Source organism: Ceratotherium simum, chromosome 17 (genome assembly GCF_057802395.1).
Source record: "Ceratotherium simum simum isolate JZ-2026a chromosome 17, ASM5780239v1, whole genome shotgun sequence".
NCBI lineage: Eukaryota > Metazoa > Chordata > Mammalia > Perissodactyla > Rhinocerotidae > Ceratotherium > Ceratotherium simum.
In genome coordinates, this window is record NC_141916.1 from 12,257,542 (window position 1) to 12,285,463 (window position 27,922).

General features: G+C 40.4%; 1 protein-coding gene across 2 annotated transcripts; it reads left to right on the forward strand.

Annotated features, from left to right (window-relative positions):
- Positions 1–2,525: 2,525 nt before the first annotated feature.
- On the forward strand, positions 2,526–26,606 carry PTGES3 (prostaglandin E synthase 3). 2 transcript variants are annotated; one of them, XM_004429270.3, is made up of 8 exons: positions 2,526–3,349; positions 20,386–20,499; positions 20,647–20,716; positions 21,456–21,554; positions 22,311–22,400; positions 24,448–24,510; positions 25,371–25,395; positions 25,712–26,606. In XM_004429270.3, exons 1-8 carry the CDS (start codon positions 2,529–2,531, stop codon positions 25,729–25,731), a joined length of 1,302 nt encoding a protein of 433 aa, XP_004429327.2. In that variant the 5' UTR covers positions 2,526–2,528; the 3' UTR covers positions 25,732–26,606. The 2 variants fall into 2 exon arrangements, with proteins under 2 accessions (XP_004429327.2, XP_087298315.1); XM_087442189.1 differs by lacking the exon at positions 2,526–3,349 and adding an exon at positions 3,974–3,996.
- The last annotated feature ends 1,316 nt before the right edge of the window (positions 26,607–27,922 follow it).

A 27,922-nucleotide genomic window follows, 5' to 3' on the forward strand; every position in this document is an offset into this window, starting at 1 on the left:
CCTAACACTGTAACTATACATGTTTGAATCTAGAAAGAGAACTTGTTAGTGAATTCGAAAAAGGAACCTGGTACAACTTGGGTCCCCACCAGCTAATGGTTGAGATAACATGTAAAGGGATGGATAAACCTGATTACAAACTATTTGTGAAACGTCTGAGTGAGAAGCCATTTCCAGAGCTACACTAACATGAAATCCCTTGAAATACGTCTGACGGGGGAAGTAAATAAACTATGAAGTAGGATGCAACGGATTTGAATTTTCAAAAATCTCCTGTGTGGGGGCCGGCCCGGTGGCGCAAGCGGTTGAGTGCGCGCGCTCCGCTGCGGCGGCCCGGGGTTCGCTGGTTCGGATCCTGGGCGCGCACCGACGCACTCCTTGGCAACCCATGCTGTGGCGGCGTCCCATATAAAGTGGAGGAAGATGGGCACAGATGTTAGCCCAGGGCCGTCTTCCTCAGCAAAAAAAGAGGAGGATTGGCGGATGTTAGCACAGGGCTGATCTCCTCACAAAAAAAAAAATTTCTGGTGTGGAAGGCAGTTTTTCCCACAGCACTTATTTAGATAAGGGAAACTGCCAGTTATTTGGAGTTGCAGTCTTCTAAAGGCTATCTTCAATTCAGTTCCTCCATTTCTAGTTCACCTTATACATTGTTACCAAATTAATCTTTCTAGAACACAAGTGTTACTGCCCTTCAAAAAACTTCAACAGCTTCCCACTGTCAGAGAAATAAGTTGAAAACAATTAGCCTGGTATTCAATGCCACCATTACTTGGTTGTGACCTACCATCTAAACCTTATTTTGAATCATTCCTCTACACTCTGGCCTACCTAGGCCAGGGGTTGGCAAACTACAGCCTACAGACCAAACCCAGCAGGCTGCCAGTTTTTGTATGGCCTTCCAGGTAAAAATGATTTTTACATTTTTAAAGGGTTGGAAAAGAATATCGTGTGACATGTAAACATAAGAAATTCAAGTTTCAGCATTCTTAGCGTTTTTTTTTTTAAACACAGCCACTCTCATTTTTTACATATTTTCTATGGTTGATTTCATGCTACAACAGCAGAGTTCAGAAGTTGCAATAGAGACCTTATGGCCTTATCTGACCCTGCACAGAAAGTTTGCCAATGCCTGATCTAGATGTACTTCTATTTCTTTCTTTCTTTTTTTTGTGTGTGTGAGGAAGATCAGCCCTGAGCTAACATCCATGCCAATCCTCCTCTTTGTTTGCTGAGGAAGACTGGCCCTGAGCTAACATCCCTGCCGATCTTCCTCCACTTTATGTGGGACGCTGCCACAGCATGGCCTTACAAGCAGTGCGTCAGTGCTCGCCTGGGACCTGAACCCAGGGCGCCAGCGTGTGCACTTAACAGCCACACCACGGGGCCTGCCCCTATACTTCTATTTCTCTCTCTTCACCTATCTAGAGTCCTGCCTGGAATGTACTATTCCCACTCATTCCTGCTGTCACCTCTATGAGGCTGTCAAAGAATTGTCAAAAAATTTACAAACATGATTCTCCCACAAATATAAAATTAACACGAGCCAAACATTTATTGAACTCACTGACGGAACCAGTAAGACGGTAAAACTGGTTGCAGGCGTATTTAAGGAGCTAAGTATTTAGAGCCACAAAAATAAAAATTACAATAAGGTTGAAGGTTAAACAAAAATACTGCCCTACACAGCAATAAAACTGTAACTTTGGGGTTAGCTTTTCTATCAATCAGAAATCTACAACGTTACAAGTAACTTACAATGTTTGAGCTCTAATCATTTAATAAATAGCAAAGCCAAACACAGGTACCTTCTCCCAGAGAATAATGCTTAGACAGGCAAGTTAAACCACGTCCCAGTATGAACTGCAAGGCCATCCCTCCAGGCCTTGCCTTATTTCCATGTTTTGGGTAACTTTTAACAAGGCCTATCCTAATCCTTCCAGTCAATGTGGACCTCTCCTCCTTTTATGCTCCCATCACCTTTTGTACTTCCATTATAGCACTCAATTATCTGCATTTGCGAATTTTATTTTCCCCAACAGGCAGTAGGCTCCTTAGAATCACAGTATTTAAGAGCTGAGATTTAACCTTCCTTTTTCACGGGATTTGAGCATAGGGTCCAGGGTTGCAGTTCTCAATACCTGCCTTGCCCCGCACAGATACTTAAGTCCTTAATGCCGAATATGCAGCCTCCACTCTTTCCAAAACGTCTCAGGGCACTTTCCTTACACCTCCTTTGGGTTCTAACGGGCGGTGCACTGGTGTTTCTCCCTTACTCCACTGTTTAGTGGCCTTCTAGAGTAGATAGGTGCTGTTTGGATTCTCTTGGTTACTATCTCCCATTACAGCCTAACCCAGTGCCTTACACAAAGCACCAGTTCAAGAGACAAAGGTTGAAACAGATGGGGGACTCTCTCCCCAACTGATGTAGCTGGAGACACCGAGTGTCCTAGCCTCTCCATTCACATGACCTTCCTGTCTCACCTACAGCACTAATACCTCAAAGCAGGGGGAAATGCCCGCCCCAAATGGCAAACATTCCTCCTCAGCCAAAGACCTCAAATTTCCGCTGCCCCTGGACACGGTCTCCAACCCTCAGAGAAACGGCGAGGTGGACTAGGCCCTGGATTCTGAAGTCAGCCCTTTCCGCAACTATCACCAGCACCGCTTTTCGCATCTTTTGGCGGTGGAATGTTTCCTCGGTGGGCTGGTTTACTTCCTCAAGACTAACCAGTCCTCCCTTTCACTTTTCAAGCCTCCCGACTCTGCGTCTCTCCGCCTCAGCTCGCCTCCCCCGGAGACGGCCCCAGGCGCGTGGCTCCACACTCGTGCGGCCAACGGTTTTCCGACGCGAGGGGGGGAGCGCGGGAGCAGAGGCGGCAACGAGTCGGGCGGGAGAGAGCGGACGTAAGGCGGGGCCAACGCCGGGAAGGATCGCGAAGGAGCTGGGAGGCCCCGCCCTTTCCGTAGATATCTCTAGAAAGCCGCGCAGGAAACCAAAAACAAAGAGTGCGCACGCGCGGCGGCAGGGCCCGGGCATTTTGCTGCGTCACCAGCCGCCGCCCGGCCTCACCACCCCTCGCTCGCACGCACGCACGTTCATTCTCCGTCCTCGCGCCCCTTTTCCTACACTTTCCTCTTCTCCCCGACCGGAGGAGCCGCTCTCTCCGCGCGGTGCATTCTGGGGACCCGGGTCGAGCCCGCCGCCGCCGTCGCCTGAGGGAAGCGAGAAGAGGCCGCGACGAGGAGAAAACGCCGGAGTCGCCACCGGAGAGGAGCCGACTGCCCACCAGCTGCCGCCGGAGAGGCCCGCCCATCCGTGCGCCCGTCCCCCTGCCCCGTTCGCGATGTGAGTGCGCCACCCCTCCGAGGGAAGGTCGCCCCGGAGGGAGGCCGAGGCCGTGCTGGGGGCTGTCGGGAAGCCGCCTCCCCCTACCCCGCTCTCGGCCCCTTCGGCTCTCTCCCCTCAGTGGTGGCAGTCGTTCCTCCCCGGGGTTGGAGGTCCAGGACCCTGTTCCGGGTATCGTGGCGGGTGGAGGACATTTTCCTCCAGATGTTCGCTTTCCCCTTTGGGCAGTCCGCGTTGTCCGTAACTGTCCCTAACTAGTCTCTGGCCTTCGTCTCCCGCGAGCTTTGGGCCATGTGGGCGCCCTGGAGGTGGGGGCCCTCGTGGATTGCCGCTTGGCATCCTGGGCCGTGCGGTTCGGCCGCGCTGTGGTCTGGGACCAGGCCGTGGGCCAGTGCACCTGTGGTGGGTGCTCCCAGAAGCTGGGGGTGCTCCTCGGAGGGCCCCATGCGGCCTCCGCCGAGAAGCGACAGGCACTGCTAGGCAACTGGAGGAGGCCGCGCCGGCGCCACCACTTACTTCCCTCTCGGGTGTCGGGATTTCTCGAGCGTGGGTCTTTCCAGGCCTCCCCATAACTCTAGTCCCTTTAAGGGGCTGAAGGTTACCAAAACGCAGCCGTGTCCCTGGCAGCCAGGAGCTACCATGAGCAGGTAGTTGTGCACGTGTCGAGTCCAGAGATACCTGTGGACATTTTCTGTGTTCTTTGTTAACAAACAGGCGAGGTTTCATTATCCTATCCTAATTTAAGGTTGAAATAGGTATGTGATTGCCTCCTTGTTGTCTTGAAGAGCTTAAATTTGTTTTTGTGGAGGTGACCACACATTCCTTAGCGATCTTTAGTTTTTATTATGGTAAAGGAAAACCTCGGTGATTTTAACCGACTAAGAATTCTTGGCACTGCCACTTCCAGGTCTTACATTCTTCTCAGGAAAAGCTTTTACGTTTTCAGGTGTGTGAACTGCCGGTTTTATAGTTTTTGGGACTAACTGCTCTCTAAAGGTTACGTATGGAGAGCAATTGAAGGGGAACAGTTTTTATTCCTATAAAAAGTAATGCACTTTCAAGGGTTTATTTAATTAATGACATTAACGGTGAGTATGTTGGATTAGACATTTAAATGGTAAAGGATACACTATAGCCAGTTGACGACGGGGAACAAGCCTCGGGAGGAAAGCATGTGTTACTGTAAAGGGGATTTATTAGAATTTTGGAAGGATTTTTTTCCCCTAAAGGTGATATCTAATAGAAGATTTTAATTTATGTAAAATAGCTTTTGCTATTCCCTTTGAAATCTCTATTCCAAATAATGTAGCAGGATTGTCGGTCTTAAAGTATCTATGAGAAGAAGATGAATCCTCAGATAAAGCGTTACCAACTTTTAATAGACTAATGTAGCCAAACAAAATGTCTTTTCGTTAAGAAATACCATGTTTAATACGGTTTGAAATAGAAAAACTCTAGGGAGGTCACATAAAATAGTTAGATAGGAAATGTTAAGTTAACTAAATAGATTAAAAGATGAAAAGTGTAACAATATTCCAAAAAGCACTGTCTCTACGTAAAGAACGCTACTTTCAAAATGAGTATTTTGAAGAGATCAGATAAATCTCATCCTCTTTAAAATAGTCAATATATGCAATTTTGCAAATTGTTTAGGATATCTTATTGAACTAATAAAATGAATGAATTTACAAGATGAATATTACGAGTTATTTGAATTGGGAAAAACTTTTAATGGGTCATCCAGTCCCAGGAAGAATCCACTGATAAGGGTTCATTTTGTTGATGTCTGCTATAAACATTTTTCTAGTTGTGGAAATAGACATTTATGCTGGAAATCTTAAGGGTTTTAGGGTCTGGTTTTTTTTTTTTTTGAATGCTCTGTAGTAGTGATTTCCTGGGTAAATTTCTTTTAATCACGTTTTTAAAGTTTTGTATAGTAGCATACATGAAAGCTCTCAATCTCTCACCTACCTTGGAGAAGGCTGGAATTTTAGGACCTCCCTCCCCCATTTAAGACCTGCGCAAACCCCCTGCAGGGGGTGCTCATTTGCTTTTTTTTAAATTAGCGATTGTAGTTGGTTTTAAGTTGGACCCATTAACAATGTGTATAAAGTAAAATGTTTTATTTAGTTTTGAGCTATTTGAAGTTATTCTTTTTGGTGTCCTGTACTTAAACTAATAAATTGTCCAGAACTACACCATGACTATTTCTAACGTTGATTAAAATCTTATTTACTTTGCCATCACTCAGCTTTGTAGGATTGGGACCCGAAAGTAAAATCATCAATGTTTGTTTCCAGAACAAATTGTAATAGTGAGCATGGCGTATATGGTTAATTTCTAAAAGCTAAGGAAAAGTAACTGATCATGGTCTTTGTTCAGTGTTGACTTCCTAACGACTGTAACCTGGCAACTGGATTTTCTTTTTTTCTATGTTTAGTTAGACTTTAACTAGAAGGCAGTAGAAACTGGAAGTGACAAATCACCTGAGTGCAGACCAGTATGTATTGTTAATTAAGATTCTTCTGTTTAATTGTATTTTCTCAGTTTTGAAATCTTCTAGAAGCTATATCATTTTGGGGTCTTAAGTGGCTTGTGATTGTAGCTTTTCAGGAGAAAATACCTTTGTAATATCAACTGTTTTAGAATCAACCTAGCTCTTAAACGCTTAAGATCCTATTTTATCTGAGTTCTTAAATTGAGAATTGTTGCATCTAGTGTAGTTTGCTACAGAAATACAAAGTGTGTTGTAGTAAACTTTTTGTAATTTACTGTATACATTGGCAGTGATAGATTTTAAATTGAGGCTGACTTCCCCAGGACACCTTTGAACTTTTGATTTTTCCAGGAAGATGCCAATTACTTGAAACCCTACCTTGAGCAGTGTACTCAATTTCATGTTGTATCCCATAGCCAAATAAAATGTGCTGTTGTGGATTTTCTGTGCAATAGTTGATCTTCACATGTAGCTATACTTTATTGCCGGAAAGTTTATGTCGGGGCCCTTTCCACCTTAGCATGTTTAATTATCGTTGTGTACTGAAAGGATCTAAGTTACAGACAGGTGTTTTTAAAATTTTTAATTTTATTAGATTCTAGGATCTAGTTATTCAGATATCAATTCACATAGCACCAATTAGTATAAAGGGCTGTCTCAAATAGAATTGGAACCCAGGATTTCTGACAGAAGGCTTATTTTTTTCTACTTAACAAAAAGGGAGAATAATTTTCAGGTGGTCCTTTTTTTTGTGTGTGTGTGTGAGGAAGATCAGCCCTGAGCTAACATCCGATGCCAATCCTCCTCTTTTTGCTGAGGAAGACTGGCCCTGGACTAACATCCGTGCCCATCTTCCTCCACTTTATATGGGACACTGCCACAGCATGGTTTAACAAGCCGTGCGTAGGTGCGCGCCAGGGATCCGAACTGGCGAACCACGGGCCGCCACAGCGGAGCGTGCACTTAACCGCTGCGCCACGGGGCCGGCCCCTCAGGTGGTCCTTTAATTTCCAAATAAATAATCATGTCTCTGTAGTTCATTTTTATTTATTATCTAAACTACTGTTTCTGTTAAAACCTGTGCCACTTCTTGACATATGGTAACGGAGCCCTGAGGCTATGAAATTTGTCTGTAACGGAGGCAGTGAGAGATTGACCTCGTTTGAGTTTTATACGTATGAAGAAAAAAATTTTTGTGTGTGAGGAAGGATAGTCCTGAGGTAATACCTGTTGCCAATCCTTGTCTTTTTTGCTGAGGTGTATTGGCCCTGGTCTAACATCTGTTGCCAGTCTTTCTCTACTTTATGTGGGACGCCTCCACTGCGTGGCTTGATGAGCGCTGTGTAGGTCTGTGCCCAGGATCTGATCCTGGGAACCCCAGGCCACCAGGAGCAGCACGTGCGAACTTAACTATTACACCACCGGGCCCGGCCCCCGCCAAGTTATTTTATCTGCTTTGGGCATGTTAAAAGGTTATATGTACAAAAGAGGGAATTTGGGAAGGTCATAGAGTTGCTTGGAAGAAAGGCACTAAGTTTTAGGGGGCATGTTATCTTTGAGAACAGCTTTCACCTGTATATTTTAGAGTGCAAATTACCAAATAAAGGAACTAGCACAGAGCTTCACACAAGTTCTTGGTTTGCCCCCTTGGTGTCTTAGTAGTGGGTTTTTTTTTTTTTATGGTGCTGTTTAGGCCAAAAGGAGTAACCTAGCAGTTCTGTTCATTAGGTAGTGGGTTCAAACAACTTAAGTATTTTGTCCTAACGGCCTAGTAGCTCTTGAAAAAACTAATACACATAAATTGAAAGAAAAACGTAGTTTCTTGTATCACCACAGTTACTAATGGAAAGTGTCTGCCTTTTGGGCACTATGTAACTTTTTTTTTTTTTTTTTTGAGGAAGATTGGCCCTGCGCTAACATCTGTTGCCAGTCTTCCTCTTTTTCTTTTTTCTCCCCAAAACCCCAGTACCTAGTTGTGTGTCATAGTTGTAGAGTTGTAGCTCTTCTATGTGGGACGCCTCCTCAGTATAGCTTGATGAGCAGTAAGTAGGTCCACGCTCGGCATCCGAACCAGCTAACCCCAGACTTCGGAAGCGGAATGCACAAACTTAACAGCTATGCCATGGGGCCTGCCCCCCACTATGTAACTTCCTATACCTTGGAATCAGATTGGATACTTCGAGCTAAATTCCTGTTCCTCATTGGTTTTTTGTGGGTGCTTTTTTTTTTTTTTTTTAAATCATAGCAACTACCAAAAATCCAACGATGCAAAAAATGAAACTTAAGGGAGAGGGATGTAGTGCATTGAAACTGAACCATTTGGTGGCTTGACTGAAGGTGAGTATCACTGAATTCCTCTCAAATTTAAAATATTCTCTGGCAAACCTGTAAGTTCCTCCATAGTGCCCTGATGCACCTTCGCACATAATTTGGGAACCACAGGACTATCAGATCACCTTTCCAGAAAGTTTTACATAGTAGTACAGCTGACATAGAGAAGATCTGAAAGTATGAGAGGCAGGGCCGGCCCCGTGGCTTAGCGGTTAAGTGCACGCGCTCCACTGCTGGCGGCCCGGGTTCGGATCCCCGGCGCGCACCGACGCACCGCTTCTCTGGCCATGCAGAGGCCGCGTCCCACATACAGCAACTAGAAGGATGTGCAGCTATGACATACAACTGTCTGCTGGGGCTTAGGGGGGGAAATAAATAAATAAAATTATATAAAAAAAAAGAAAGTATGAGAGGCATATCTTGGGATTTCTCTGAGCAAGGAATGTGTGTATGAGAGAGTTAGGTTTTAGACGTTTATAGACAGGGATTTTTGTGTGTGTGTGAAGATGATCAGCCCTGAGCTAACATCATGCCAGTCTTCCTCTTTTTGCTGAGGAAGATCGGCTCTGAGCTAACATCTATTGCCAATCCTCCTCCTTTTTTTCCCTTTTTCTCCCCAAAGCCCCAGTAGATAGCTGCATGTCATAGTTGTACATCCTTCTAGTTGCTGTACGTGTGACGCTGCCTCAGCATGGCTGGACAAGAGGTGCATCAGTGCGCGCCCAGGATCCGAACCTGGGCCGCCGGTAGAGGAGTGCTCGCACCTAACCGCTAAGCCATGGGGCCGGCCCCTAGGCAGGGCTTTTGATAATACTTAGGGAAAAACTGCTCAGTCTATGAACTTGGAACTATTTTTTCACTTTCTGTAGCAGAATTTTCATGTTTCGGAATCATTCCTGACTTAGTACAAACTGAAATAGATTTACCAGTTTCTTGATTGTCTTTTGCTTGTGATAGACCAGTTGACAAACTCAGTTTTAAAAAATCAGTAATTCTGAACTTATCTTTTTTTTACTGCTGACTTTTTTTCTTGATTATAATGAGTTTTATTTTTGTTTTATAACCCTTCTTGATATTTACAGATATTCTGGGATGTATAAAAAATTAGTGAATCTAGTCTTTAAGAAGCTTTGCACTTACTAGAAATATGTTGAGGTTATTCCTAAAGCTACAAGATAGTTACTCCATTATTAAGCTCTAGTAAAAAACTTGTCTGCTGATTCCTATTGTTTTATCTTGTAATTCAAAGTGATCTTTCAATTCAGACAAATATCATGCTCCATTAAGAATAAACTTGTGGGTCGGCCCCGTGGCGTAGCAGTTAAGTGCGTGCCCTCTGCTGCTGGCAGCGCCGGTTCAGATCCTGGGCGTGCACCAATGCACCGCTTGTCAGGCCACACTGTGGTGGCGTCCCACAGGTACGGGTGTTAGCTCAGGGCCAGTCTTCCTCAGCAAAAAAAGAGGAGGAGGGTTGGCATGGATGTTAGCCCAGGGCTGATCTTCCTCACCAAAAAAAAAAAAAAAAAAAAGAAAAAAAGAATAAACTCGTAAGGGAATTATCATTAATTAATTTTGAATAAGGTGTGTGAGATTGTGTACTGTTAGAGAATGTCTTAATACTCTCTATTATCTTAGAAGTTTATATATATATACAAGATATAGGTAAGTTATCTCTCAGTACTAACAACACAAACGTTATCTTATGATGTATCTATTTATACATTAAGAAAGATAAACTAATAGCTAGTAATGGACCTGATCACTTTATCCCCATACTTCTTAGAAGATTTTTGGCCTAAATTTCATCTAACTTGAATAGTAAGCTTCTTAAGGGCAGGGATTTTTGTCTATTTCGTTGACTACTGTATCTCCAGAACAATTCCTGGCACCATGTTCAATAAATATTTGTTTATTGAATAACATTCAAACTCTAAATGTATTTTAGCTGTGAGGCTAGGCTACATGAGGTGTTGGACTGAGGGTTAGGACTAACTGGGGTCTTCTTCTATTGGTCCTGTATTCTGCTATGTGACATCTTCAGTCAAATTTAAATATCTCTTACATAGATTGGAAAGTAGATTGGTGGTCAGTAGTTGAAGGATAAAGTTGGTGAGAGCCATCTATAAATGAAATCTCTGATTTTACAGTCTATTAATTCAGGCTTTCCTATATTTTGGGAAATCTGGAAAAGAAGTAACACCAAATCAATATATACTCTCAAAGTACATTTGACTTGTTATGAGCCATTGGTTTTGGGAATATTTAGCTTATTGGTTATGTTTTGGTCAGACTGAGGTTTCTCTTAACTGTGGATTATTACCATAGATTCTCCTTGAACTGATTCTACCCTTCTTCCTCTTGCCCCCAATTTTTTTTATTCCAAAGAAGTTGCCTTTTCAGTCAAAATTAATCCTTTTTTTCAATTTTTTTCTGTTTGATTAATTTCTGTATGAGGCCATTAAATGAAGATAAAACCTAATGTAAAAATATTTGCCCATTTTATCATAAGATTATTTTTTTGTTTGTTTGTTTTTAAAGTTTTATTTATTTTTATTTTTTCCCCCAAAGCCCCAGTAGATAGTTGTATGTCATAGCTGCACATCCTTCTAGTTGCTGTATGTGGGACGAGGCCTCAGCATGGCCGGAGAAGCGGTGTGTCGGTGCGCGCCTGGGATCCAAACCCGGGCCGCCAGCAGCGGAGCGTGCACACTTAACCGCTAAGCCATGGGCCAGCCCATAAGATTATTGTTAGCACATTCTGTATCACATTTTGCAGTCCCTTAAATACTTTTATAAAAGTAGAGCATTTTGGGGGCCGGCATGGTGGCATAGAGGTTAAGTTCACGTGCTCTGCTCTGGCAGCCCACGGTTTTCAGGTTTGGATCCCGGATGTGGACCTGCACACTGCTTATCAAGCCATAATTCGGCAAGTGTCCCACATGTAAAGGAGAGGAAGATGGGCACGGATGTTAGCCTAGGGCCAGTCTTCCTCAGCAGAAAGAGGAGGATTGGCAACGGATGTCAGCTTAGGGCTAATCTTCCACACACACACACACACAAGCATTTTTATTAAATAGTCATTTCTGCTGTTTTCTCCAGTACATTTGTGTGTGTGTGTTAAAGAGCCTAATATTGTGTGACTAAGTGATAGTATCTAATTTTTTCCCAATGATTTAGAGTAAGAATTCAAATATTAATAATAATTTGTCACATTTGTATATGATAGAAACCTTTTTTTTTTTTTGGTGAGGGAGACCGGCCCTGAGCTAACATCTATTGCCAGTCCTCCTCCTTGTTTTTTTTTCCTTTTTCTCTCCAAAGCCCCAGTAGATAGTTGTATGTCATAGCTGCACATCCTTCTAGTTGCTGTATGTGGGATGCCGCCTCAGCATGGCCGCACAAGCGGTGCGTCGGTGTGCGCCCGGGATTGGAACCCGGGCCACCAGTAGCAGAGCATGTGCACTTAACCACTAAGCCACGGGGCTGGCCCCTAATAGAAACCTTTTAATAAAGAAACCAATCTGATTGAACACTACTATGACAGAAAGACATTAAAGATTTCTGGGGGAAATATACTAGAACGCTGTGGAATTATATGTAATTCTATGGGGTGAGCGTATAATATATATATATCCCATGAGGTTGATCTAAATCATGTATTTCAGATTTGAATTATTATGGTATTAACTAAGGTTTGTAGGCCTCAATTGAATACTGAAAACTTTTTGTTTCACTAAATTCTTAGGCATAGGCCTCAAGATTTTTTATGTTTGCTATCTGATGATCCAGAGTACCTGCTTATAAAAATTTTTGAACATTGAAAATTCTGAGAGAAAAAGAAAAGAAAGGTGTTGAAACTTTGACTATAGTGTTGGTTATAGAGACAAGTCATATGCTGTGGAATTCTATTATATATGGAATTTTGTTCCTCTTCAAGATTTCCAAAGTTCTGAAGGGATGATAGCTGTAATTAATGTTGTTTTTTTTAACTGCTCAGTTACAGAATAAAGTAAACTCCTTTCCCTTGCCTCCAGGGACATCTGTGACCTAGCCCTAACTTGGGTTTTCAATCTTAAGCTTTATGAATTTACTCCAAATTACAACATGCTTGTCCTACCAGTTAATTAAAAGACTTGAGGTGTTTTATCTTTTATAATGCCTTGCACATAGTATCAAAAGAGTTACAATAGCTGGGAGATTTGCCTTAGCAAATTTTTTCCATTTAGCTCTACTGGTTGTCTTAGTCTGCTTGGGTTGCTGTAAGAAAATACCACAGATGGGTATTTATAAACTGGGTAGTTTATAAACAGCAGAAATTTATTGCTCACTCTTTTGGAGGCTGGAATTCCAAGATCTGGGCACCAGCGTGATTACCTTCTGGTGAAGGGACTCAGTTCCTGGTTCATAGCTTCTGCTGTATCCTCACGACAGTAGAAAGGGCTAGGGATCTCTCTGGAGCCTCTTTTTATAAGGTACTGATTCCATTCATGAGGACTCTGCCCTCATGACCTAAGCACCTCCCAAAGGTCCCACCTGCTAATACCATCACATTGAGCATTAGGATTTCAACATGTGAATTTTAGGGGGATGTATTTTATGCTATTTTTTTTGTTCAGGAAGATTTGCTCTGAGCTAACATCTCTTTTTGCTTGAGGAAGATTCATCCTGAGCTAACATCTGTGCCAGTCTTCCCCTGTTCTGTATGTGGGTTACCGCCACAGCATGGCTGCTGCTAAGTGGTGTAGGTCTGCTCCCAGGAAGCAAACCTGGGCCACTGAAGCGGAGTGTGCCTAACTTATTAACCTCTAGGCCACTGGGCTGGCCCTCATGGGGGGATGTATTCAAACCATTGCACTGGTGCATCCATTATTTTTTTAAAGTGAGGGGTGCTTATAATTTTCTGCAGATGAGAATACCCACCAGATTCTACCATATTAAAAATGGTATTTGGGAACAAATATGGTTTCCAGTCTGTCATTTTAAGACAGACTAAGAAATTTTAGTCAAAACGATAGAGGAGAATTTTAGGCTATGCAAAATTTAGTTGCTTGAGTTGACATAGCCCTAACGTTAAGTGTGGAAGAGCTTGGCAGTAGAGTTTAGAATGTCCCACTGTGGGGGTTTTTGGTATTGTTTTGCTTTATTTATTTATTTATTTATTATTATTTTTTTAATTTTATTTACTTTTTTCCCCCAAAGCCCCAGTAGATAGTTGTACATCATAGTTGCACATCCTTCTAGTTGCTGTATGTGGGATGCGGCCTCAGCATGGCCAGAGAAACGGCGCGTCGGTGCATGCCCGGGATCCGAACCCGGGCCTCCAGCAGCACAACACGCGCACTTAACCGCTAAGCCACGGGGACGGCCCTGTTTTGCTTTAAATAGTGGATTATTTATATAATGTATGCAGAGGTGAAAAAAGTTTTTGCGTCTTATAGGTATGTTACTATTAAAATGAGTTAACAGACTTGAGTAGTAGTTACGAATTTTGCCAATGTTAGTATAAGGCTAGGGATAAATCTAGTGTAATTAGTTTAGAAGCTAGTGTTAACGCTAAATCAGCCCTTCTCTGGGTTAATAGGAGAAAAAGAAGTGTTGTGGTCCTCATAGAAGACAAAAAGGGATATCATAAACATTCAGTTTCCCTTTCAGATGAATGAATATAGGTGTTTATTACTGGTTAGGTTAAATGTAGGATCCTTCCTGGAATTTTGGTGGTTTAGGTCAGGGTCACCTGGTAAATATTAGGTTTTGCAGGCCACAAGTATCTCTGTCCCATATTCTCGTTTTATTTTTTGGAGGAAGATTGGTCCTGAGCTAACATCTGTTGCCAGTCTTCCTCCTTTTTTTCTGTTTTCTCCCCAAAGCCGCAGTAGATAGTTATATGTCATAGTTGTACATCCTTCTAGTAGCTCTATGTGGGACGCCGCCTCAGCATGCCTTGATGAGCAGTGCGTAGGTCTGTGCCCAGGATCTGAACTGGCGAATCCTGGGCCACCAAAGCGAGTGTGCGAACCTAGCCGATACGCCACCAGGCCCGCCACACCATATGCTTGTTTTTACAACTCTTTAAAAATATAAAAACCATTTTTGGCTCCTGGCCTAACCCCTGGGTTAGATTGTTTAATTTTGTTTTTATTATCTGGAAAATGATTGTATTAGTTTTCTAGGGCCGATGTAACAAAGTACCAGAGACTGGATGACTTAAACAATAAGAATTTATTTCCTCACAATTCCGGAGGATGTTAGTCTGAGATCAAGGTATCAGCAGGGTTGTTTTTTTTTTTTTTTCCTGAGGCCTCTTTCCTTGGCTTGCAGATGGCCATAGTCTTCTGTGTCTTCACAAGTCTTCCCTGTGTAACTGTGTCCTAGTCTCTCTAAGGACACCAGTTATATTGGATTACAGCCCACCCTAAGACCTCATTTTACCTCAGTTACCTTTTTTTAAAGATCCCCTCTCCAAATACAGTCACGTTCTGAGGTACTGGGGGTTTAGAACTTTAACATACGAATTGGAGGGGGACACAATTCAGTCCAAACAGTGATATAACTCCAGATTACTTAATGCTAATTTCAGAAAAGAAAAAAGATTCTCTCTTGGTTCCAGTGTGCTTTAATAAGAACAGAAACTGATTTAGCTTAGCTTTATTATGTATTTTTTTCAAACACAAAAGATAGAATACAACAGTGAATCCTCATGTACCCATTCAGCTTCGGTCATCATCACAGGGTCATTCTTATTTTATCTACACTCTCCCCTTCTCCCCAATGGATTTTTTTTTTTTTTTTAATTAGTTCCAGACATAATTCTTTAAAATAAGGAACATCTGCAATCCGGAAACCTATGGCAACAAGTAAGTGCTGTTTACTAAAGCAGCAATTTCCAAGATTTTAGAGTAAATGACAATTGGACAGTCATAGATTTTGTGAGCTAACACAGTTTCACAATTAGACTGAGTAGCTCCAAGGGAAGAAAGCTCCATGCCAAAATCATTTAATATCATTAAAGAAAAGTATTATCAATATAATCAATTCTCATCTACCCATCATCCAGATTCAACACTTTTCAGGCCTTTCCCACATTGTTTTATCTATCCCTTTTTTCTTTCTTGAAGTGGTTTTGTTGTTTTGTTTTGTTGTGTTGTGAGGAAGATTGGCCCCAAGCTAACATCTGTTTTCAGTCTTGCTCTTTTTGCTTGAGGAAGATTGTCCCTGAGCTACCATCCATGCTAATCTTCCTCTATTATGTACATTGGACGGCCGCAGCGTGGCTTGCGGAGCGATGTGTAGGTCCGCCGCGCCTGGAATCCGAACCCGTGAATCCCGGGCCACCAAAGCGGATTCCGCGTGAAGTTAACCACTACGCTATCAGGCCGACCCTTTGAAGCATTTTAACGGAAACCACATATACTTCAGTTTTCATCTCGAATGGACATTTTTTCATAAAAACAATGCCTTTCGCGCCTAACAAAACTAACATTTTCCATATCATCTGCTACCCTGCCCATATCCAGATCTCCACAGTTTCAATAATCTTTATGTTTAGTTTGAATCAGGATGCAGACTAGCTTCATAAATTGTACTTGTTTGATAACTCTTGTCTTTCTTAATCTAGATCAGTTCCCCCTCTTCTTTATGCCATTGATTTAAGAAACAGTGTTCTGGATTTATCACCTTCTTCTGGTATCATTTAACTTCTTCCTTTTCCTCATATTTCCTATAGACTGGAATTAAGTTTACTGTGGGATATATCATGTTGCATCAACTTGGGAGGTATATGTCTGATTGTCCCACTTTTAGTGATCATAAGTTGTTTATCAACTGTTCATCTAATTGTTAATGGTTTCACCTTTGATGATCACTGCCAAATCAGTTTAAGGGTTCCAAAATGGCAGGTTTTTTTCCCTCCATGTTTTATTCCACACCAGAGCTGGAATTCTGTAAAGAAGTTTCCTTCATGAACTGGTCCTATTTAGTTATGAATAAAGGTTCATAAAGGAAGAGAAGGAAAAGTGCCCAGTTCTTTCTCTTTCGTTGCCAACTTGTAAAGAATTAGAGCTGTTGCATCTTCTGGTGATCTAGAATTATGGGTAATTTTTCTTATTTTTTTTTGTATGTGTGTGAGGAAGATCAGCCCTGAGCTAACATCTGTGGCCAGTCCTCTTCTTTTTGCTGAGAAAGACTGGCCCTGGGCTAACATCCATGCCCATCTTCCTCCACTCTGTATGTGGGACGCTGCCACAGCATGGCTTGAAAAGCGGTCTGTCAGTGCGCGCCCGGGATGCAAACCCGTGGCTGCCACAGCGGAGCGCGCGCACTTAACTGCTGCGCCACGGGGCCAGCCCCCGAATTTTTTTTTTTAATCGATACAAACGCAGAGTTTCTATATTCATTGTATTTGAATCAATTTGCAGTCATTCTTTTTTTTTTTTTTTTTTTTTTTTGTGTGGAAGATCAGCCCTGAGCTGACATCTGTTGCCAATCCTCCTCCTTTTTTTTTTTTCCCCCAAAGCCCCAGTAGATAGTTGTATGTCATAGTTGCGCATCCTTGTAGTTGCTGTATGTGGGACGCGGCCTCAGCATGGTTGGACAAGCGGTGTGTCGGTGCGCGCCCGGGATCCAAACCCGGGCCACCAGTAGCAGAGTGCGCGCACTTAACCGCTAAGCCACGGGCCGGCCCTGCAGTCATTCTTTATGATCCTCAAATTGTCCTTGGCCCAGGGGAGAGATATTGATTGTTGCCTCTTGTTTTGGCTGATGTCATTGTTTTTGATAGCTTAATTTGCACAAGAAGATGTCCCAGTCTCGTCTATATTTCCCACCTCAGGCCTGAGGTCAGCCATTTCTCTGTAGGAATTCTGGTTCCTTGTAGTTGGAAATAGTATTTTGGCACTGGGGTGTGCATTGCCCAAGATTGTAATCATTATTACTTTTTTTTTTCTTTTTTTTTTGTGAGGAGACCAGCCCTGTGCTAACATCTGCCAATGCTCCTCTTTTTTTGCTGAGGAAGACTGGCCCTGGGCTAACATCCGTGCCCATCTTCCTCCACTTTATATGGGACGCCGCCACAGCATGGCTTGCCAAGCAGTGCGTCGGTGCGTGACCGGGATCCGAACCAGCGAACCCTGGGCCGCCGCAGCGGAGCGTGAGCACTTAACCGCTTGCGCCACCGGGTCAGCCCTCATTATTACTTTTTAAAAAGAAGACTATCTGATCACTTCAATTTGAAAATCTATGAAACTAGTCATTTCAAGTTTTAATTACCTATTAAGTTAGAAAATATTTTCAGTTAAAGACAGAACCTGTTACCACATATTGAGAATACTGTTTGGCAAGAAAATGAGCTAGAAATAATGTGTGGCTTATTGTGACCTATTCATAAAACTCCTAAATTGTTTATTAGCTATATTAACATTAGAAGTTGTGAATTCTTAGTCCACAGAAGTTTGGTTAGGTGTCTGTCAGAGGCATTTAAAAATCTCGTTTTTGTTTTTTGTTTAAATCTGCCAATAGATGCCTAAAGAAATAGCTGGTATTTCCTGGTACTTGCTGATTTGCTGGTATTTAGACTTTGGAAACTACCATTTATAATTTTTAACCTACTTTAGATCTGATATCAGTATTCCAGAGTGGAGTATGACTAGTCAAGTTTAACAATTGCATAAAAATATTGAGCAGTTGGCTGCAACTTTTTATTTATAGAAAGGACTTTAAACTGCTACTCCTTAGGTTTGGGAATTTTAGAGCTTGGAAACAAAGCAATTCCTTTCAGTTGAGTTGATTTATAAGTAGTGTTTGAACATATAATAACTAATATTTTTTAACTCGTATTTTGAAATTTTAGGTTTACAGAAAAGTTGCACAAAATACAAAGAATTGCTGTACAGCCAGTAACTTTAATTTTTAGGTTATTAAAGCAGCACATGCTTATTTTAAAAAAATAATTGAAACAGTTGAATGATGTGGTTCTGTTACCGCCCAAAAAGGGGGTTGTCTGCCTGCTGCAGTCAAGAGGCAGGTGGGAGGAGAGAAAGGACTTTTTATTACAGCTTGCTAGCAAGAGAGAAGATGGCCGACTAATGTCCAAAAAAAGCCATCTTACAGAACAAGGGTTACAGGCCAGTTATATAGGGGGCTGGTCTTCGGGTGGAGGAGGCATCTGGTCTCTGAGTGGGGGCATCCATCTGACCTCCAGGTAGGGGCAGACATCTGGTCTTAGTTCCTGATAGTGTTTGGTTTTGCTGGATATGCATCAGAGACGGGAGCAAAGCCCTATACCCTGATCTTTCAGCAGTTGTCCTTGATGATGGCTGTCAGCAGACTCTCTGCCCCGGGGGTCATCACATTCCGAAGGAACTCAAGAGAACAAAGTTATGGGCCGGCCCCGTGGCTTAGCGGTTGAGTGCGCGCGCTCTGCTGAGGCTGCATCCCACATACAGCAACTAGAAGGATGTGCAGCTATGACCTACAACTATCTGCTGGGGCTTTGGGGGGAAATAAATAAAAAAAAAAAGAACAAAGTTATCAACTTACAGCAGCTGGGAGGGGCCATAAAATCCACAGAGCGTGTCTGGGCTAGTTAATCAGAGGTCATTCCAAGTTACAGTAGGGTTTCTTTTCTACAATATGGCTTCCCTTATGTCAACATTGTGTTGAGCCGGTATCAGTTCTACTTCCTTTCCCTTGTCTTTCTGGCTCATTCTTTAGAGGCAAATGCTGCTGTGTGTGTGAATTCTAGGAATTTTTATGCATATGCAAATACTTGTCTAAGGATTACAAAGAAAAATTTTTAAGTATTTACCACATATAATATTTATTGCCTGCTAACCATATTTGACTGTATTTACCTCTAGCAGTTTTCTAGCCATGTTCTAAAACTTAATTTTAATGGATGGGTAGAGCTCTAGGGAACTGACAGGATGAAGATGACAGGTATATTGCAGGGAACAGGAGCAGGTAGATAACAAGGAAAGAGCAAATACTCCGGGTTGCATACATGTATAGATAGAGTAAAAGATGAGGTTGTAAAGAAATTTGATTTGTTATCTAATGTCATTATTTAGAAACATAAAATTTTGTTAGGAAGATTTGTTTGCCCAGAAGAAAAAAAGTTGCTTTATATAGTCAGAAATAAGCTGCAGGGGCTGGCCCCCTGGCTTAGCAGTTGAGTGTGCAGGCTCCGCTACTGGCGGCCTGGGTTCACATCCCGGGTGTGCACCGACGCACCGCTTGTCCAGCCATGCTGAGGCGGCATCCCACATACAGCAACTAGAAGGATATGCAGCTGTGACATACAACTATCTACTGGGGCTTTGGGGAGAAAAAGGGGAAATAAAAAGGAGGAGAATTGGCAATAGATGTTAGCTCAGGGCTGGTCTTCCTCAGCAAAAAAAAAAGGAGAATTGGTATGGATGTTACCTCAGGGCTGATCTTCCTCACCAAAAAAAAAAAGAAAGAAAGAAGCTGCAGATGAGAACTTTTTTGAGGACAAATTTTGTCATTTCTCATACTTTTTTTTTTTTTTTTTTTTTTTTTTTTGGTGAGGAAGGTCAGCCCTGAGCCAGCATCTGATGCTGATCCTCCTCTTTTTTTTTTTTTTTTTTTTTGCTGAGGAAGATTGACCCTGAGCTAACATATGTGCCCATCTCCCTCTACTTTATATGGGACACCACCATAGCATGGCGTGACAAGTGGTGCTTCAGTGCTGCCTGGGATCTGAACTCGTTAACCCCAGGCTGCCGAAGTGGAGCGCGAGCATTTAACTGCTTGAGCCACCGTCCCACCCCATTTCTCATACTTTTTAATTCCCTCCAGTTTCTAGCGTTGTTAAGTAGAAATGTTGAATACTGTATTTCAGTTGACAGTGGATTAGTTCTGTTTGATTTTTTTTTTTAAGTCTGTCAAGTTGAATTTTAGGAGCAGGGCCCTAAAGGAGTAGCATATAAATTTTGACAGGGTTACCTAAATGGTTAACTCTATTGAGCATTGTTTGTTTTGTTTTTTAAATCTTTCCTATTATGAAATAAATATCATTGTGTTTTAACTTTGAATGCAGCTGTTAGAGTAAAAATGTAGTTTCTGTTTGAAACTGCCTCAAAATAATCAATGTTCTAGTGGAGCAATGTATTACTTTATATAACTTGGGAGGTATGTGAATATGCAGTTAATGAATTCCAGCTTAACTTTGTCTAATTTTATCTCTTTGTAGGCAGCCTGCTTCTGCAAAGTGGTATGATCGAAGGGACTATGTCTTCATTGAATTTTGTGTTGAAGACAGTAAAGATGTTAATGTAAATTTTGAAAAATCCAAACTTACATTCAGGTAAATTACCGTTTTACATCATTGGATAAAGAGCTTATTTTCAGACAGCAATAACTTTGTTTGTTTTGTGTGTTCACTGACATTACTACTAATCTTTACCTCTTTGAAAAGTCTCATTCTTTTTTTTTCCTTTTTTTTTTAATACAGTTGTCTTGGAGGAAGTGATAATTTTAAACATTTAAATGAAATTGATCTTTTCCACAGTATTGATCCAAATGTAAGTAGTCTTGATGCTTTAATCCCTGTTTAAATCATGAGGAAATGGGCACACTTTAAGTACTCTTTTTAGCAGTAGCCACTAATTCTGTTTTTCTTTTTCTTTTTTTTTTTTTTAATTTTTATTTATTTATTTTTTTCCCCAAAGCCCCAGCAGATAGTTGCATGTCATAGCTGCACAGCCTTCCAGCTGCTGTATGTGGGACGCGGCCTCAGCATGGCCGGAGAAGCGGTGCGTTGGTGCGCGCCCGGGATCCGAACCCGGGCCGCCAGCAGCGGAGCGCGCACGCTCAACCGCCGAGCCACAGGGCCGGCCCTAATTCTGTTTTTCTTAACAGTTCAGAGGCTGACTAGTTATATTTTGCGATGTTTTCTCCCTTCTAACTAATTTTCTGAGTACTCTTTTTGTTCTTGTTATCACTGTTTGGACTCAGGGCAGTACTCTTGAGGCTTGTCTTACCTAAGTATGGAATCTTTAAATTGTTCTATGATTGTACCATGTTTAGTTAATTTTTTTAAGGTTTTCTCTTCACCTTGTTCAGGGAAGAAAAATGGTCTTGTTTTTGCAATTGAATAGCTTATGAAATTTTTAGTAGTCTAGGGGATGTTTTTTTCAGAGTTTAGAGAAAATGTAGGCAAAGAAATTAGGAAGGAGGACTAGGAAATGACAAGCTACTTTCTATCCTCTAGTGATACTGGAGAGGTAAATGTTGTGATGGTGCTTTTGTTTTCGTTTTTAGGATTCCAAGCATAAAAGAACGGACAGATCAATTTTATGTTGTTTACGAAAAGGAGAATCTGGCCAGTCATGGCCAAGGTTAACAAAAGAAAGAGCAAAGGTAAGTTTCTTTTTCTTTTTTTGAAAGTTTAATATTTTTATTTAATTTATTTTTTATTGCAGTAACATTGGTTTATAACATTATACAAATTTCAGGTGTATATCATTATATTTCGATTTCTGTATAGATTACATCATATTTCCTACCCAAAGGCTAATTACAATCCATCATCATACACATGTGCCTAATCATCCCTCGCGCCCTCCTCCCCTCTGGTAACCAGTATTTTTAAGTAATAAAACATACATTTGTTTAGTATGAGGAATATAGTATTTTTGTTTATAGCTAAGTACTATTAAAGCTTTGTGTTCTATATGTTTTCCTCTACTTTGAGATTCATTAGTTCTAACTTAAAACCAAGTGTGGTGTAAGATTAGTCACTAGTTGATGCAGAATCTTGTGCATTCAAGAGGCAGACTTTGCTTTAGAAGCCTTTATAAATTACTCAGATATCACATGGAGTATACTTTGGCTCTTAACAAAAAAAAAGTTAAATAATCTGAGAAAGTTCCTACCAATGAATTTTTGTTGTTTTACAAAGTAGGTTTGTTTAACAGCTGTGAAAGAAGCTTCGTGAAACTATATTTACCATTACTGCATGACTTAACTCTGATTTTCCAGTCTATTCTTTTTATGTGCTATTTCCATGCCTCACTAGTGAGTATGAACCCACAGTTCAGGAAATGTAGTCTTAAGGCATACGCCAGTGAGTGCATGTAAACCTAATCATAGGGTGATGTTTGTATTGGTCTATAGCTCAATTGGCTTAGTGTGGACTTCAATAATTGGAAAGACTGGGAAGATGATTCAGATGAAGACATGTCTAATTTTGATCGTTTCTCTGAGGTAAGTTCTTTTAAATATATTCTTCCGTCTTCCTCCCAGTGCGTTTCTATGTAGTCGGTTTAATTTGGTTTTAAAGCACCTAGTAGTATTTAAGATGTGCATTATTTTACCTTCAAAGCCATTCTGCCATAAAACCAAATAAGATCTTACCAATGGTCATTTAATCCTGAAGTTTAACATTCATTTATGATTTTTTAAAAATATTAGTGTTAAGTTCTAAAGTTGAAAATAAACTGTACAGTCAATGCAACACAGCTAGTTTTTATTCCAACCTTGGAACATTTTTTTAGGAGCATGAATACAGTAATTGGCTTGCATTTTAAGGTCATGGGACATGAATATAAACCTTCAAACACAAGAATCATGGTGCGATGCACACGATGAGTGGTATATAGGGCCATTTTAGTTTGCAAAATCAAGGAAAGGGTTTAAGTAAGCCTGTTTTTCCAAGATGTCACCCAAATACATATTGCCATGGCCAAAGGAAAGAAATGATGGATCTCCCTTTAGGTAGAATAGACCTTATCAAATGTACTGCAGTAAAGTTGATCAGAAAAGAGCACATTAGGTTGTAAGTTGAAGATATACCCGTGAAATCCATTTTCATTGTGATTTGAGATTTTAATTGACTAGACTTTTTTTAATATTTCTTCTTTGAAAACTAAGAGTTAAAAGGAGTAAGTTTCCAGCTTCATGTATGCAACAGCTTATTTAACATCTCTCTTCACATGGCTCTGGCATCTTGATTTCAAAAGAGGGAAGGGAGGATGTGGTATGGTATGCATGTGATTCTCCTCAACTATGCTGTTCCTTACCTGTAGTAATTGGTGCCACTATTGACTCATCTGTGTAAGTCACAACTTCTTAACGTTCGTCTCTTTCACTGCCTCTCTCTATCCAATATAACATTAACCACTATCTTTGTTCTGTTGTTTTACCTCCTAAATAGCTCTTCAATATATTCAGTTCTCTCTGTTACCATTGTATACTCAACCCCTAGCGTTGTGCTTGGCACATTTTGAGCATTTTTCCTGCTCAAAGAAACTTAATTGAAGTGTTCAACGGTGCCTTCAGATGTAGGGAAATGCGTTTAGTTACTCATACTATTCAAAACTAGATTGCCCAGAATTTTTATGTGGAGAGATTTGACTAGGTATCCTTTTAAGACCCCTTTTAACTCTCAAGTCCAAGTAAGCCTGTATCTTTGAAGACTTTGATTTTTGTTTACAAAATTTTGTGTGGTTATGTAAATATTTTAAATTTTCAGAAATTTAAACATTACAGAAGAGTTGTAACTTGGGGAGATAAAGTCCTTCCCTATCTGATAATAGTTGTTTAGTCTTTGGTTATTTGTACCTCTTTAAATAATATGCTACTTGCTTTATGATCACAAACAACCAAAGATAAGAAATTAGTATTTCATGTAATTATGCTCTGTTAGTCCCAGTTTATTGTAAGCTTATAAGAGTGTTTACATATACAAGGGTATTTTCCACAGTGTGTACCTTTTCTTTCAAGAATTACGTTTATTTTCTGTTTTTAGTTACTGCTTTTTAGCCTTTGATTCAATATTCAGGCCTTTTATACAAGTCATCCTGAAGGACTTTGTTTTAAATCATTTATTGGTTCTTCATGATGTTTAAAACTATAATGAAAATACCATAATTCACATACTACTTAGCTTAAGATACAAAACTACAACTACAAATGAATCTCATTCTTGTCCTTAGCCACCAGAGAGGTAACCACTATTCAGGATTTGGGTGTTTAATTTCTACATCGTATGTAGATATCTTGCTGGATAAATTTTAATAACTTCACGTTTCTTCGATGAGAACTTAGCCTTAACTTTCCTACAAGTATTCAGGATTTTATGTAATTACCTGTAATCTACCTTTTCCAGAAAGGAAGGTACTTAAAACATTTATTTTGCTTTTTTATTGGTGGAAATCGATGACAGACTTAAGGTTTATTCTGGAGCGTGCAACCTAATAATTAGGGCTTAATTTAACATCACTTTTAAAACTAATTTTTACACTTCAAATAGATGATGAACAACATGGGTGGTGATGAGGATGTAGATTTACCAGAAGTAGATGGAGCAGATGATGTAAGTCTATAAATTCTTTTCTCTGTTTACTTAAATAGTAAGAAACTATGTGTTTACAGGTTGTTTTCTATAGATTCAAGATTACTTTTTTTGCCACTTCTTTTTTTTTTCTAAAAATATAAGGGAAAGCAGTTAAGGGAAAGCAGTTTTTAGAATGTGCCCATTTTTGAGGGATGGGTACCTACTAGGGAACTAGTGTCCTATGGGCCATTTTTAAAGGGACCAGATTTCAAAAGAATCATTGCATAGAGACATCATATGCATTATTCAGTCGAGTTCATTTAGGGATTATTTTGACCAAGTTAAATAGGTATTTACAGCAGGATTGGTCAGAGACTATAGAACAGATGGACGTTGTGAAAGCTATAGGAGGAAGATATACTGGACCACTCTTCTCAACATTCCCCCCTCTGGCATTCTGTTAACATCTTTAAATAAGTTTTCAATACAGTTTGGAAAATACTTAGACAATTCAACAGCCAGGATTAGAGTTCATTGTCTTCTATCAGTCTAGTGGTCTTAATATTAAGCCATTTTTCTCTTCCATTGAATGCCAAGAAAAAAGAAACCATTCTATATAAGATTCAGTCTGGTTGAAAGGAAGGGATTTAAAGGATGGGCTCAGTTCCCACCAAAAGGTGCACATCTTACGGGAAGATAGAGCCTCAGCTGTACATCAGTTCATCATATGTAAACCTATTCTTAAGTCCATTGATTAAATTCATAGGCTTGATATAACCACATATATTTGCTACCTTAGTCAAAAGTACAGTGCTTCATCTTTTTAAGACAAACTCTTCAGTTAGCAGAGGAATGTTGGTTTGATCAACTTGGTAACTTGTTTTATTTCCCCTTTGCAGGATTCACAAGACAGTGATGATGAAAGTAAGTGTGTTGGTTAAAAAAAAAAAAAAAAAGTATGTTTGCACAGTGATATTTCACTTCAAACACCAAACTCTCAAAATAGAGAAGTTAATTTCTTTAAAATTCTTGGAAGAAAATTGATTATTTCTTTATGATCTCTAATAAATAGCCAAAACAGAAATTTGAATGATTCAAGATTCAAATTCAAAAAAAGATAACGAATTAATTTGCTAGGAACTGTTTATTAACTTTATTGTTGGCTGCTTTTCCTGTAAGATTTTGAAGTTGGTAGATTATTCCCTTATACTTCATACTAATCTTTTTAAAATCCTTGCAGAAATGCCGGATCTGGAATAAGGAATGTTGTCGTCACCGGATTTTGAGAAAGAAACATAACTTCTCTGCAAGATTTCATAATTGAGAGAATTCCTGAGTTGATAGCTCTAAAGGCAGATGCTGTATTTGCCTCCTTTAACCCATTTTTCAACCTGTTTGTTTTTTTAAAGGCTTCACTAAGGGTTGATATGTACCACTGTATGGGGCAATTTTAAATCAGCTAAGGCAATAACCTTATGCATGAACATTTCCCAGACTTCCATGACGCTGTTGAGGTCCTAGGCAATTGATACGGCAGTTGTGATGAAATTTCACCTAAGTCTCCTTTACTTCATAACATAGATACTGACATGGTAGGAAGCTTTTGGCTTAGGGAAAGATAACTAAATTTTAGATTTTAGAACATGGACTCAAGAGTGGCTGAAACAAATTGGTTGAAACCTTAAACTGGTAACCTGTTGTTCCTCTGGTATATCCTTCAGGATTGTTCCACTAAAGTTTTATTTTTCAAAAAATTTACTTCACATTATTGTACGTAAGTGATCACTTGTCAGTGTTCCAGATGTATCTTAGCTAAAACTAGTGAATGCCCTAACTTAGATGGTTTTTGAAGCCTGTACATTTGGTATTGTTTGACCCTTAAACTTTTACATCTCTTAGCATGGAGGACGAAGAAAGGCTGTACATTGTCGCTTGAGAGTCTGTACATTTAGACCAAATTTGTATTTGCACTGTCAGTATGGCAAGTGAGCAAAAAAAATGTTAATACACTATTGGATTTTTTATTTCTTTTTTTGATTCAGCTTGTACCAGGGCTGAAAACCTCAATTTATGTTCATGACAGTGGGGATTTTTTTTAATGTCTATATTCTTTCTAATAAACTGTTGGAAGAGTTTTTGGCTGTCCTTTTAAGTGTCTGGTTTACTGTAATTTCATGTATTAGCCTTTATTGGAGTGGAGTTTTTATTTTGAGGAAGAATTTGGGGATATTCCTCTGTTTGAAAAAAGAGGCTTGCTGTAATGTCACAGGAAACCTTTTAAAAGTGGATCTGTAATAGAAAATTGTAGATGCACTTTGCAGCAGTTGGAAAAGCAAGTGTTGTGATTTGATTGAAATAAAACTAAATGTGTTGTCCTCCTCTAAATCTTTGAGCTTCTGCATTTTGGCAGTTTTCATTCCCTCCAGTTTCTGTGTTTGTGTTAGCATAAAAATGCTTTATATTTCAGCACTTTTTTATGTCAGACGTTAAGGACCTGTGTTACAGGCACTGTTAAGTGCTGGGGATACAAAGATTAATCTTTCAGGTAATTGCTATGCCCAGGGAGCTCACAGGCTAGGCCAGGTGACAAACACTGAACAAAAACTTGATAGTTGGGGGAAATGCAGTAATAGATATGCATAGGGTATTATGGGGATTTAGAAGGGAAAACAACCTTTTTCCTTCCCTTGTTAAGTATATGACTGTTCAGAATGATATTCAAAACCATTTTCTTAATGCTACAACTAGAAAATCTTCCTACCTTCCAAGGGCCCTGGGCATAGTAACACATGGCATTCAACTCTGTTTTGTTAATGTTACAGAAGATTAACTTGGGTTCTGGTCCTATTAAAGGAATGCAATTTCCTCAAAGCCCTAGATTTTTTCACATTGGGAGGTATGTTTGAACTTCTGTACTTTTTAAAAATTATTTTAGGGCCGGCCCGGTGGCTTAGCGGTTAAGTGCACGCGCTCCGCTACTGGCGGCCAGGGTTCGGATCCTGGTGCGCACCGACGCACCGCTTCTCTGGCCATGCTGAGGCTGCGTCCCACATACAGCAACTAGAAGGATGTGCAACTATGATATATACAACTATCTACTGGGGCGTTGTGGGGGGGGGAGGAGGAGGATTGGCAATAGATGTTAGCTCAGAGCCTGTCTTCCTCAGCAAAAAAGAGGAGGATTAGCACGGATGTTAGCTCAGGGCTGATCTCCCTTAGGGGGAAAAAAATTATTTTAAACTTGGTCTCTTTTCTCTGGCACATGCCAAAGGTATCAGTATGACTGATAAGTAGCATAGTTGTTAGCTTCAGGGGAAATCTTCTAAAAATTTCAAACACTCTTATAGTTTTAGTTTCATTCTCTTGAAAAACTATTTTTGTATGTCACTTCTGGAAGTTAAAGATTCATTAGAAATTCATTGGCTTACTTCCAGCCGTTAGGCTATAGCAT